Source organism: Bubalus kerabau, chromosome 18 (assembly GCF_029407905.1).
Source record: "Bubalus kerabau isolate K-KA32 ecotype Philippines breed swamp buffalo chromosome 18, PCC_UOA_SB_1v2, whole genome shotgun sequence".
Taxonomy (NCBI): domain Eukaryota; kingdom Metazoa; phylum Chordata; class Mammalia; order Artiodactyla; family Bovidae; genus Bubalus; species Bubalus kerabau.
In genome coordinates, this window is record NC_073641.1 from 68,726,968 (window position 1) to 68,739,552 (window position 12,585).

Sequence of the window (12,585 nt, forward strand, 5' to 3'; positions counted from 1 at the left end):
CCTTCACGGTGCTAAACTGGGACTGGCAGCATCCGGGTTCGGCCAAATAACCCATCAGTCCTTCCAGCCAGTGTCCTATTGTCTTTCTGGCTGCTTCTGGGGACCGTTCCAATCCACTGGATTTTTGAAAAGACCATTGGTTCCTGAGACTCCTTTCCTGCAACTCGTGGCAGGAATGCCTTCCTGGCACGTGTAGTATCTGAACTATGAACCCAGGAATCGAACCTGTGCCTCTGGTGTCTCCTGCATTGGCAGGTGGATTCCTTACCACTAGCGCCACCTGGAAAGCCCGAAAATAAATACTTTCAGTGGAAGAAGAGCCCACAATGACCGGATTCAGGTATGCGTGATTTTATTTAAAATGTGTCCAATAAGATTTTTCCACTTGGAATGAACATTTTACCTCTTTTCCGCATATGATAAGAAACAGTGGTTTCCTCATTTCATGGAACTTCTTGGAAAGGTCTAAGTAACTTAACAGAAGAGAAAACTGAAATTGTGGGGAGATTAAATAACAGGAGTTTATATCCAAGTGAGGGTGCTCACGCATCGCGGCCTCGGGGACACACGAGTGACTACTGGGCCATGCAAATTGTCCTACCGTCACCTCCGAAGGCAGTTCTGGCATTCCCCGCCACGCGCACACAGGACACGGGTCAGGTGGCTTCAGCGGATGGGAGACTGTCTTTTGCTTTCGGCGGTGGGTCGACCAGCAGAGAGGAGACAGGAACAGGAACGTCGTAGGAGCGTCTGAGGATGTCGGAAGAGACCCCTTCCGCAACCCGACACCATTGCTCTGAGTGCCCCCCACCCCGGCGTCTGCACCTGTGTGCCCCGTGGTGGCCACAGCACCCCGCCTTCACCCACGGGCGTGGGCTGAGCTGCAGACCGCACATGCTTCAGCATCGGCCTTGGGAGCACGGTCTAGCCAAGAGGGCGGTTGCTGTTTTCCATCCCGAGAACCTGGCCACATTAAATTTTTTTTGTTCTCATGAACCAGCGGTCATAGAGCACAAACGAGGTCTACATGTCATGACACGGGGCCACAGAAAGATGTGTCTTCAAGTTACGATGTTGACCTGCCGGGGAGAGAAAGAGACACGGGGCACAGCATACGGGGACTGGACGGGGCGTGGCGTTCCTAGGGGCGTGTCAACGGGGCGAGCGAGGGGAGCTGAGTTTCCTGACTGCTCTTTGAAGCTGCTGTCAGGAGAAGAAGCTAGAGGCCCAGTGATGGGGTGGGGGCGGGGCGGGGAGGGCAGGCGGGCGGGGGAACATCACCATCTCGACGTGTGATCTAAAGTGACCTAGAGATGATCATTCATTCATCATCGAAATCTAATCCCGAACAGCGTTGGCTCCCCCTCCTTCTCTCTGTAAACACATCTGATCATAAATAACTTAAGCGTCTCCTTGGCATTCAGGATTCCGTTCCGAAGGCTGGAGTTATAAAAAGGATGAAGGGTGCTCAGCGTGGAGAGGAGATGTCAGGTGTGTGTGTGTGTGGAGAGGCAGCTTAAGCGTCTAGTGCACGGCGCGAACATCAGCCGTCAGAGACGGGCGGGGTGACCCAGCCGTACTTTTCATGAGTCTTCACCAAACTCTTAAAGGTGGCTTCGGCTTCCTTGCGACTGAAGGACTTTTTCGACTTGCCAGCTTTTCTACAGATCCGCCCCTGGGTGAGAGGGAAAAGATAAAAAGCAGGTTAGAGCCCAGCAGCGATCCCGATTACCGCCCTCTTTGTGAAGAACACTCACAGAGGCGGGGATTTCTGAAGTCTGCGATGAAAGGAGAGATAGGGAACATCACGGCTTTGGTAACCCAGCGGCAGGCAAACTTTTGGGGGAGGGAGAGACACGCATGCTGCTGGCGTCCTTGGAAGACGCTCATCCTTGGATGCAGGCAGGCGGTCTCTGGGAGGACCAGCTTTATCAAAAGAGCATCCATGCAGAACGCAGCGCCTTGCCCTGGAGGCAAAAATGCTATTCTAACTTCTCTTCCCTCCCACCTCAGGGTGCCTTTAATTACAACTTAGAGATAATGCGTTTATGTATAATCTGTGTATTTATACATTCACACACACATGCACACTTGAACACTCTGAATTTTCACATTCAAGCTCAGGAGTAATAATCGACTTTCTTGTATTTCATGCTGTGAGGGAACAAGCTCCTGAGAAGACAGAGGGGCCATTGACACGAGGGCAGAAGCCTGGCCCTGAGTGTTCCCAGGGAGGGGTTCAGGTGAGGCCAGCGCTTCCCCTACGCAGTCCCTGGTGGTGGGGAGCGAGGGGAGAGGTTTGCCCAGCTCTCAGTGCCCGGGCAGGCCGTGGTCTGAAGGACGGGGCATGTGGGGCTGCAGTGAATAGAGGGTCTGGTTCATCTCGGCATGGCCACAGGCTCTAGACCATGAGAAGGAACCAGGAAACCCCACCGAGTGGCCAGGACTCAGGCCATCACTCCCCTCGGGGAGCCCTAGGGAGGGGGTTTAACTTGGCGGTGGTGGGGATGGGCGGACGAAGGACCACAGGAGCGGGGCGGGGCCGGACTCCCCGTCAGATGAGCTGTTGCTGTTCTTACTGCCCCCGCTCAGCCAGTTCCCATGTGACAGCCCATCAGCGGAAACGCTGTGTGAGCCTCTCGGGCACACGTCCTTGCACCCGACCTCCCTTCGCTTGCCTGTCCTGGCAGATCCGCTTCTCATCCTGAGGATCTCACACACACGTTTTGTAGGTGGGATGCAAACACCCGCAATTTCACCCACTAGTGAACACACGCATGCTGTTCTCAACAGGCGAACCTTCACTAACGATGCGCTCTGGGCAGGCTCTCTGCATTCCTGACATGTGATGCACAACACGGGCGTGCACACCTGTGTAAGGGGACCCGGACGGAACCAGACTCACCCCCAGGGCCTCACCGCATACCTGTCCCCCCGCAAAGGCAGCCCCCTAGGTCTGTGTGGCTGGGTGCGTGACATCCCCCATCCGAGCTCTGATAACCCACTGACAAGTCTCCTGGGTAGACACCTGAATCCAAGGGGGAAATGGCACCGATCCCTACGAACTGAGAATGGGAGGGTGTGTCACACATTTAAATTCAGGGCTTCTAGTTCCTTTTCAACACGTGTTGTCTTTCCAACAGGGGAGACTCAGAGCCACGCCCAGCCGAGGAGTCAGCCACTGGAGCCCGTTTTGCTGTGTCTCCTCTGGCCATCTCTCTGGCTGAACTTTTCCCCCTGCCAGTCAAGGGCAAGACCACCTCTTCTAATTAGCTGCTTCGTGCTCACGCTCAGTCACTTCAGTCGTATCCGACTTTCTGCAACCCCATGGACCATGGCCCGCCAGGCTCCTCTGTCCATAGGATTCTCCAGGCAAGAATACTGGAGTGGGTTGCCGTTTCCTTCTCCAGTGATAAAGTATGAAGTGAATGAAGTGAACTCACTCAAGTCATGTCTGACTCTTTGCGACCCCATGGACTGTAGCCTAACAGGCTCCTCCGTCCACGGGATTTTCCAGGCAAGAGTCCTGGAGTGGGTGCCATTGCCTTCTCCAATTAGCTGTTTGGTCCACATCAAATAGGAGATCAAAGCAGTTGATCTCCTGCTAAAGGAAATCAACCCTGACTATTCATCGAAAGGGCTGATACTGAAACTCCAATACCTTGGCCACCTGATGCTGACTCAATGGAAAAGACCCTGATTCTGGGAAAGGCAAGAGGAGAAAGGGGCAAAAGAGGACGAGATGGTTGGATGGCATCACCGACTCAATAGACATGAGTCTGAGCAAACTCCAGGAGATGCTGAGACAGGGAAGCCTGGCGTGCTGCAGCCCATGGAGTCAAAAAGACTCAGACACGACAGGGTGACTGAACAACAGCCATGTCAAATAAGCTGCTAAATGATGAAGGAAAATGGGAAAAGAAGACAGGAAACCACCATTTACTGACTTCTAGAAATGTCCCCGTGCCTCTCTTGCTTTGCTTATGGGATGTAGTTATACTAGATACAAAGGGACCACGAGAAGCTAAGACATTTATAATCGTCACTGTGTGAGCCAAGATCAAAGTCCAGCATTATTTCATTAAACACAGGCAAATGTATCTTTGCAGGGATGTCAGTATCAATTTCTACATAAGTGGGAGCAAGTATCAAGAGCTAATTTCTTTTGCATAAAACACCACCAGTTCTAACCATGTCTATCATTCTTTTCTATGATACTGAAAATTTATGGTGTGACTTGAGAATTCTGAACTAAGAGCAGCCGGACAAATACCAGCTCACAATACCCTTGGAGTGTTCCTGTGCTCTTGGCATGAACGTATACTTGGCTCATTCTTTGTGAAAGTCCCAATTGTTACAGAAAATAACAGACAAAACCCTGAACAGACCAGTCTTTGTGGCCTCTTCTCCCCGAGAAGAATTATGAACATGGAACACCAGCACCCAGTCAATTCAGCAGCTGGGAGACAGAGCCTGTGGGAGACAGAGCGTGTGTGTGGCAGCCGGGGTCTCAGCATCTCCACTGCGCTCAGCTGGCCTCCAGCACCTCCCCTCTCGCCTCGCGCCGAGTTTGCAGCTAAGATATCTCTGCTTAGACCGCCTGTCCTCCTCTGATTGGCTACTTAAGCATCGCCCAGTAACACACTGGGCTTGAAAACCAGGGTGGCTGAGCTACGCTTGCTGAAATGTCCGTGAGGAGCCCACTGCGCCGGGAAGGTAAGGGGCACTCTGTCCACCCCGGGCCCCTTGATGGTCCAGGTCACTCAGACGTTGAACCAACTCCCATTCTTTTTTTTTTTTTTTGACAGTGCCATGTGGCTTGTGGGATCTTAGTTTTCCAAAAAGGGATTGAACCCAGGCCAAGGCAGTGACAGCAATGAGCCCTAACCACTAGACTGCCAGGGAACGTCTTTAGTTTTTTAATCGAAGTATAGCTGATTAACAACGCTGTATGAGTTTCAGGTGTACGCAAAGTGATTCAGTTACATATGCACATACACACATATATATGTGCACACACATTTATGCTAGTTCTCTGAATACATGCATTATGGACATATATTTTCCCATTTTATGTTATTACCAGATATTGAGTACAGTTCCCTGTGCTATGCAGTAGGTTCGTGTTTATTATGTATTTCATATATAGTAGCGTGTGTACGTGGAGAAGGTGAGGGCACCCACTCCAGTATTCTTGCCTGGAAAATTCCATGGATGGAGGAGCCTGGTGGGCTACAGTCCATGGGGTTGCAAAGAGTCAGACATGAGCGAAGTGCCTTAGCATGCACGCATGCACATATATTAATGTATATAATCTCCTTTATTCACTCACCTGTGCATGGAGACTTAGGTTGTCTCCATGTCTTGGCTACTGTGAACAGTGCTGCTATGAACATGGGAGTGCATGGATTAAAGAGTTTTTGAATTAGAGTTTGCTCCAGATATATGTCCAGGAATGAAATCGCTAGATCATATGGACGCTCAGTTTTTTAAGGAACCTCCTTACTGCTCCATGGGCTTCCCTGGTGGCTCAGACAGTAAAGAATCCACCTGCAATGTGGAAGACCTGGGTTTGATCCTTAGTTCGGGAACATCCCCTGGAGAACGGGCTACCCACTCCAGTATTCTGGCCTGGAGAATCCCATGGACTGCATATATAGCCCACGGGGTCGAAAAGAGTTGGATACGACTGACCTTCACTCACTCACTCACACTGCTCCATCGTGGCTGCGCCGGTTTGCATTCCCACCAGCAGTGTCTGAGGGCTCCCTTTTCCCCACACCCTCTCCAGCATTTGTTTGTAGACGCTCTCATGGTGGCCGTTGTGACCAGTGTGAGGTGACCCCTCACTGTGGTTTTGCTTTGTGTTTCTCTAACACTTGGTGATGCTGCGTCTCCCATTCTTCCTTCCAGGGAGCAGTCTCCTGGAGTCTGGACTCTGGGGAAAACTGCAGCCTAACTTCTCTGACCCTCTGTGTGTGCGTGCTTCGTCGCTTCAGGCGTGTCCAACTCTGTGCGACCCCATGGCCTGTAGCCCACCAGGCTCCCATCCATGGGACTTCCCAGGCAAGAAGACTGGGGTGGGTTGCCATTTCCTTCTCCCTGATCCTCTGTACTGCTGCTGCTGCTAAGTCGCTTCAGTCGTGTCCAACTCTGTGCAACCCCAGAGATGGCAGCCCACCAGGCTCCCCCGTCCCTGGGACTCTCCAGGCAAGAACACTGGAGTGGGTTGCCATTTCCTTCTCCAATGCAGGAAAGTGAAAAGTGAAAGTGAGGTCGCTCAGTCGTGTCCGACCCTCAGCGACCCCATGGACTGCAGCCTACCAGGCTCCTCCGTCCATGGGATTTTCCAGGCCAGTGTACTGGAGTGGGGTGCCATCGCCTTCTCTGTACCCTCTGTACGTCCCTCTATAAATCAGGGACAAAACCTACTTCACAGCAGCACTACGAACTTCAGATAAGATACTGAATTTCAAAACATGTTGAGAGTTTTAAGGTGTATACAACAAATTAAGAACAGTTTTTCTTATTTTCCTAACCTGATGGTTTCTCTTATCCGTTTCCATGTAACTAATACTCACAGTCTTTCCTGGAGATTTCCCTTCAAATAACTCTTGTTTTTCCCTAAAACACCTCCACTTTAATGCTAAAGGACCTGATCTGAGAGTTTACTCAGCCTACATGATAGCTCTGTGCTCTCACTAAGAGCTCAGAAAAGTACCCTCTCTCTCTTGATGACCATCAGCCTTGCTCCAGATTGTAAATGTACAGTTATACATAACCATAGGGTTCTGCCCCAATCACCTTAAAAAGCTCAAAATCTCACTGTAATATTGACACCAAGCAGTGCTTATAAGCACCCAGTTCCCTGGGGCTGCATCTGCCAAACATAGCCATTCGTTGGTGCTTGGTTTGATCTTTCTATTTTGCTCACGGATTTTTTTGTTTTGGGGGGTGTGTCAATCACAATGAACAACATGAGAACACTTCCACAGAGCTAATGAGTGACCCCAGCCTCATGTCCTTGCACCAGCTGTCGGGTCTGCTGCGGCTTCTGCTACCTGCAGCGTGCACGCTGGATTTCAGACTGTCTCCTACTCATCTCTCGTTCATTCATTCGCTCACTCAGTATGTTGAATCCTGGGTGTAGAAAGACAGGGACTGCGGCCCCTGCGGCAGGGCCTAAGATTCATCGCGGGGAGAGAACTGAAGTGTGTTGTCGGTGCTGAGACGGAAGGGGGTACGTCAGGGTTTCTCAGCCTCAGCACTAACTGACAATGTGGGCTGGGTGAGTCTTTGCTGGGGGGTGTCCCGTGCACAGGAGGATATTCAGCAGCGTCTGTGGAGATGCTAGCGGTATTACATGAGCTATGACATCCAAAGCGTCTCCAGATATCACCAGATGTCTCCTGAGAGATAAAATCACCCCCGAACGAGAGCCACTGGTGTATGGAATAAAGATGGCCCTGAGCAAGGGGAAGACGGTCCATCTCCATTCATTCAGCAAATGGTTGCCCCATGTCCTCCCGGAGTTACGAACTGGGCTGGTTACTGGGACTGCGTGCGTGTGTGCCAAGTCGCTTCAGTCGTGTCTGACTCTTTGTGATCCTGTGGAATGTAACCTGCCAGGCTCCTCTGTCCATGGGATTCTCCAGGCAAGAATACCGGAGTGGGTTGCCATTTCCTTCTGCAACTGGGACTGCAGGGTTTTCTAAATTGGAAACGCTTCTGATCCTCATGGAACTTATAGCTCAGCAGGGAGGGTGGGGTCTACCTTGGGGAGAGGGAAGGAGAAGAGGTAGGGTTCATTGTCTGTGGGTTCAGAAAGATTTCCACGTCTGAAGACACTTGAACTGAGCCTTGAAATACGGGTGGAAAGTGTTCGCCAGACCATGGTGGGTGAGGATAAGGGACCCCAAAGTGGAGGTTGAAAGACATGGCTGTATTCAGAAAAGGATGGGAAGACACTTGGTGAAGCTAGGGTGTGTGTATGTGTGTGTGTGTGTGTGTGTGTGTGTGTGTGTTCGTGCACGCGTATGCGCGCGCATGGTGAACAGGGGTGAAGAATTCAATACACCTGGCCTCAAAGCCCTGCTCCAATACCTCCTGGCTGTGTGACCTTGGATGTGTTAATTAACCTCTCTGAATTGCAACTTCCTCACCTGGAAAATAAGCATAATAACAGTACTATATGCCACTGAGGTTTTATAAGGACTTGCTGGTGGGCTGCCATCTATGGGGTCGCACAGAGTCGGACATGACTGAAGCGACTTAGCAGCAGCAGCGGCAGCAATGTATTAACAGGTGTAGGATGCTCAGCTCAGTGCCAGGCACAGGATGAACACAATAAATGGGGATTTTAATCTTTGAAATCATCACAGACGATCTTATCCCTATTCTTTGGCAAAGTTAGTTTCGTTCTGCCCTCCTGGAAAAAAAATGTGTGAATATTATGATGGCTTATCCGGTCACAAAAACATCTTCAGGCAAGTCCAGTATTTTGTATTTGTAGGGCTGCTTTCCTAGCCCTTTCAGTAACATCATTTTAACTGGTTGACATAAACATATTCATTTGACATTTCTCACTTGATTAGATTTTCTTCTATTTTTCTTCTTTGCAAACATACTTTCATGACATTTTCATGGTTCACTTGCCCATGAATTACAAGCTTTGCTCCTTTAAAACTAGAAGGAACTTACAGACTCTTCATGCAAAGTTTTGAGGCTCCTTCACTCATTTCGTGTGTTGAATTACAGAGAGGCTGTAATTTGTTTTTAAAGTCTTAGAACGTGTGACTGTTGGTCTAAAAGCACTCGCACACCCCAGCCCCTGATGTGGGTTTCAAGCGTGTGTAGTGCTCAGTGTAGACTCTCTCGAGGACGCCGCACGTGGAGGAGGTGCTCAGACCCGACCTGTGCTCGGCTTGAGGAAAACACAGGAACACGTGGATTTGGAAGGAGGTCCGCTTGGAAAGACGGCAGTGATCTCACCTCTCTTTGAAGCTCTGCCATTCAAAGCAGGTCGGCTTACAAGTTCTAGAGGACAGATAAGACTCTGCAGTGAACGAGACCACTTCAGAGCAATGCTTTCCCAAATTAAAGGGCGACTCTGAAACCGCTGACCAGCGAGGAAGGCACTCCTGCTGGATGTGGTCCAGTGAGGCATCAGGGAGAGGCTGATGTGGGCTGGAAACATGCCGAGTTGACTCCGCAGCCTTGACCATGGGTCTGAGAATGTGTGTGTGTGTGTGTGTATGCTACGTGTGCACGTGTACATGTACATACATATGCATGTATATACACGAACGCTCTCATGTGTGCTTGTATGTGCACATGTGTATGTGTGCGGCTACAGTGATGTTGTTTAAACTGCAGGAAGAGAAATGTGAAGGTCCCTGAGCTGATTGGAATCCAGGAGTCACCTGGAGGGAAACCTCAGGCCTCATACCTGGACTTGGAGGATGGTCAGTTTACAGGGGGAGCCCGCCGCCCGTCAGGGACCCCACCCAGCACCAGCCAAGGCAGGGGAGGGGGAGCAGAGGGGCTCAGAAGGGCAGGCAGTGAGGGGGCAGAATGATGCTGTGGGCACGTGCCGTGTGGCCACCTGAGCAGGTAACAAGCTGGTGCTGGAAATGGTTCTTTTTTTTCCCTTTGGCTGGACTGCATGGCTTGCAGGATCTTAGCTCCTGGACCAGGAATTGAACCTGAGCCCTTGGCAAAGAAAGCACGGAGTCCTAACCACTGGACTGCCAAGGTGTTGGGTTTTGACAGCCATGAAAGCCCCTGATTGCCCGTATGGCCCCTGTCCACAAGTGCAAAGGCATCCGCTCCGTGTCCGGCTCACGTCAGCTCCTGAGCTGCAGTGTTGGGGCCGCTTTCACACACTGCATCGCATTAACCCTCCAGACAACGCTTCACTTCAGCGTGGTGGTCAGGGCTGGTCAGTGGGCTTCCACTGACCGGCTGAACCTCCACCAGGCACAGCTGCTTCCCGCAGACCACCAGGTGAGGACCAGTGGGCCTGGGAGGGCATGGGACCAAGGGAGATGGCCCTGTGGCTGGGCCCGCGGGACATGCAGAGCCCGCCGGGAAAGGGCTTTGCCGGACCTGGGGGGCTCCCTCCCGGCAGCCAGCATGTCCGAGGACACAGAGGCTCAGCTCCCCTCCACGTCCTGTCCCTGTGCTGGGCATTCAGGTCCCTGTGCCCTCCTTTTGGGTTTTAACCAGAATTCATGCCCAGCATGGCTCCTGTCACATCATCCTCACACCCCACCCCAGCTATTTGTAATTTAGTCTCAGATCTTATTGGGAACATCTTTGGTGAGACACAAAAAACTAAAAATAGAACACTGTACAAATACACTCCTGGGTATTTATCAAAAAAAGAAAAAAAAACGCAAACCACTAATTCAAAAAGATACATGCACCCCAAAGTCCACAGCAGCGTTCCTCACAATTGCCAAGACGTGGAAACAATCTAAGTTTCCATCAACAGTTGAATGGATAAAGATGTGGTATACATAAACAATGGAATATTCAGTCAGTCAGTCACTTCAGTCGCTCAGTCGTGTCCTGCTCTTTGCGACCCCATGGACTGCAGCACGTCAGGCCTCCCTGTCCATCACCAACTCCCAGAGTTTACTTAAACTCACGTCCATTGGGTTGGTGATGCCATCCAAGCATCTCATCCTCTGTCATCCCCTTCTCCTCCCGCCTTCAATCTTTCCCAGCATCAGGGTCTTCAGCCATAAAAAGGAATGAAATTTTGCCATTTGCAGTAACATGGATGGACTTGGAAAACACTGTGCTAAGTGAAGTAAGTCAGACATAGAAAGATAAATACTGTATGGTATCACTTATGTGTGGAATCTAAAAAGCAAAACAAATTGGTATATTAAAAAAAAAACCAGACTCATAGATATAAGAGAACAAACCAGTGATTACCAGTGGGAAGAGAGGAGCGGGGGCAGTATAAGAGTGAAGGAGTAAGAGATACAAACTCCTAGGTATAAAATAAAGGAATACAGCCAATACTTTATAATAACTATAAATGAACTACACCTTCTAAAATTTGCAAATCACTATATTGTATGCCTATAACTTAAATAATATTTTACATCAAGTATACTTCAATTAAAAAATCAAGCCTCTATATCCTCATTGCAAAATACTATAAAGATTCTGCTGCTGCTAAGTTACTTTGGTCGTGTCTGACTCTTTGTGACCCCATGGACTGTAGCCTGCCAGGCTCCTCTGTCCATGGGATTCTCCAGGCAAGCATACTGGAGTGGGTTGCCATGCCCTCCTCCAGGGGATCTTCCCGACCCAGGGATCAAACCTGCATCTCTTATGTCTCTTGCATTAGCAGGCAGGTTCTTTACCATTAGTGCCACCTGGGAAGCCCATAAAAATTCTACGATATATTAAAGGTCTTATTTTTAAAATATAAACCACCAAAAAAAAAAAAAAAAAAAAAGACTGTAAGGCAGACTCTAGAAATGATCAACTCAAAACTTTCATCTCAGAAACAAAAAAGCTGTCTATTTTTGTGAAAGTTATGCCTTGAGGACACAAGGTCTGTCCTCTAATTCTGACGCTGGGTACTAATTCATAGTTAAGACACACAAAGCCTATTAGAAAAGCGCGTTTCACAGCAGGCCGCTAGACGATCCCGCTGGAACAGAGGACGCTGGGGGCAGTGCGCTCATGGTGCTGGACGGAATGGACCCGCCCTCAGTGGCTGTAGGTGGAAAGCCCAGGCTCCTCTGCTCAGGGAGCGGCATGAAGCTTTGTGTGGGTGCACTCGTGGCTACACCTTCCTCTGCAGAAAGGCGCTGTGGTCCCTCTACCGGAGACGTCCTCACAGAGCATCGCGGGGCTGCACGCGTCCACCTGAGGCAGGCAGAGCGCCAGCAGGTGATGCCGTGTCTAGGGAAGATAACCGGGCGAACTGGGGGACACCTGGGAGGAGGCCAGGGCTCTCTCCCCATCAGCACACAGCCTTTCACTGCACACACACCAGGAGCATCGCTCTTGCGGTCAACCCACCCTGAAAGACAGCAGTCCCCCACCTGTTTGGCACCAGGGACCAATTTCGGGGAAGACGATTTTCCCACGGACTGGGGTGGGGTACGGTTTCGGGATGCTTCAAGCGCATTCCATTTATTATGCCTTTTCTTTCTGTTATTAGGACATCAGTGCCACCTCAGACCATCAGGCATTAGATGCCGGACATTGAGAATCCCTGCTTAAAGACAGGCCTGGTCTATCAAAGTTGCTGATGTGCAAAGCAGTGTATTTCCCATAGATAAACTGTATTTCCCATAGATAAACAGAGCAGACCTTGTGCAGGTTGCTGGAGACACCAGGGAAGGGAGATGGCCAGGGCTTGGAACGGGCCTTGCGGGTGGCACACTGGGGATGTCTGGACAAGAGAATGCTCTGTGCTGTGCTTACTCGCTCAGTCGTGTCCAGCCCGCCAGGCTCCTCTGTCCATGGGATTCTCCAGGCAACAATACTGGAGTGGGTTGCCATGCCCTCCTCCAGGGGATCTTCCCCACCCAGGGATCGAACCCAGGTCTCCCA

General features: G+C 50.5%; 1 protein-coding gene across 1 annotated transcript in view; it reads right to left on the reverse strand.

Annotated features, from left to right (window-relative positions):
- Window positions 1–232: 232 nt before the first annotated feature.
- Window positions 233–12,585, reverse strand: part of UBE2QL1 (ubiquitin conjugating enzyme E2 Q family like 1) — a 57,640-nt gene continuing 45,287 nt past the window's right edge. Inside the window, exon 2 of the mRNA XM_055554650.1 lies at window positions 233–1,675. Within this exon, the coding sequence (XP_055410625.1) occupies window positions 1,544–1,675 (132 nt within the window). The 3' untranslated portion in view covers window positions 233–1,543. The remainder of the gene's footprint in view (window positions 1,676–12,585) is intronic.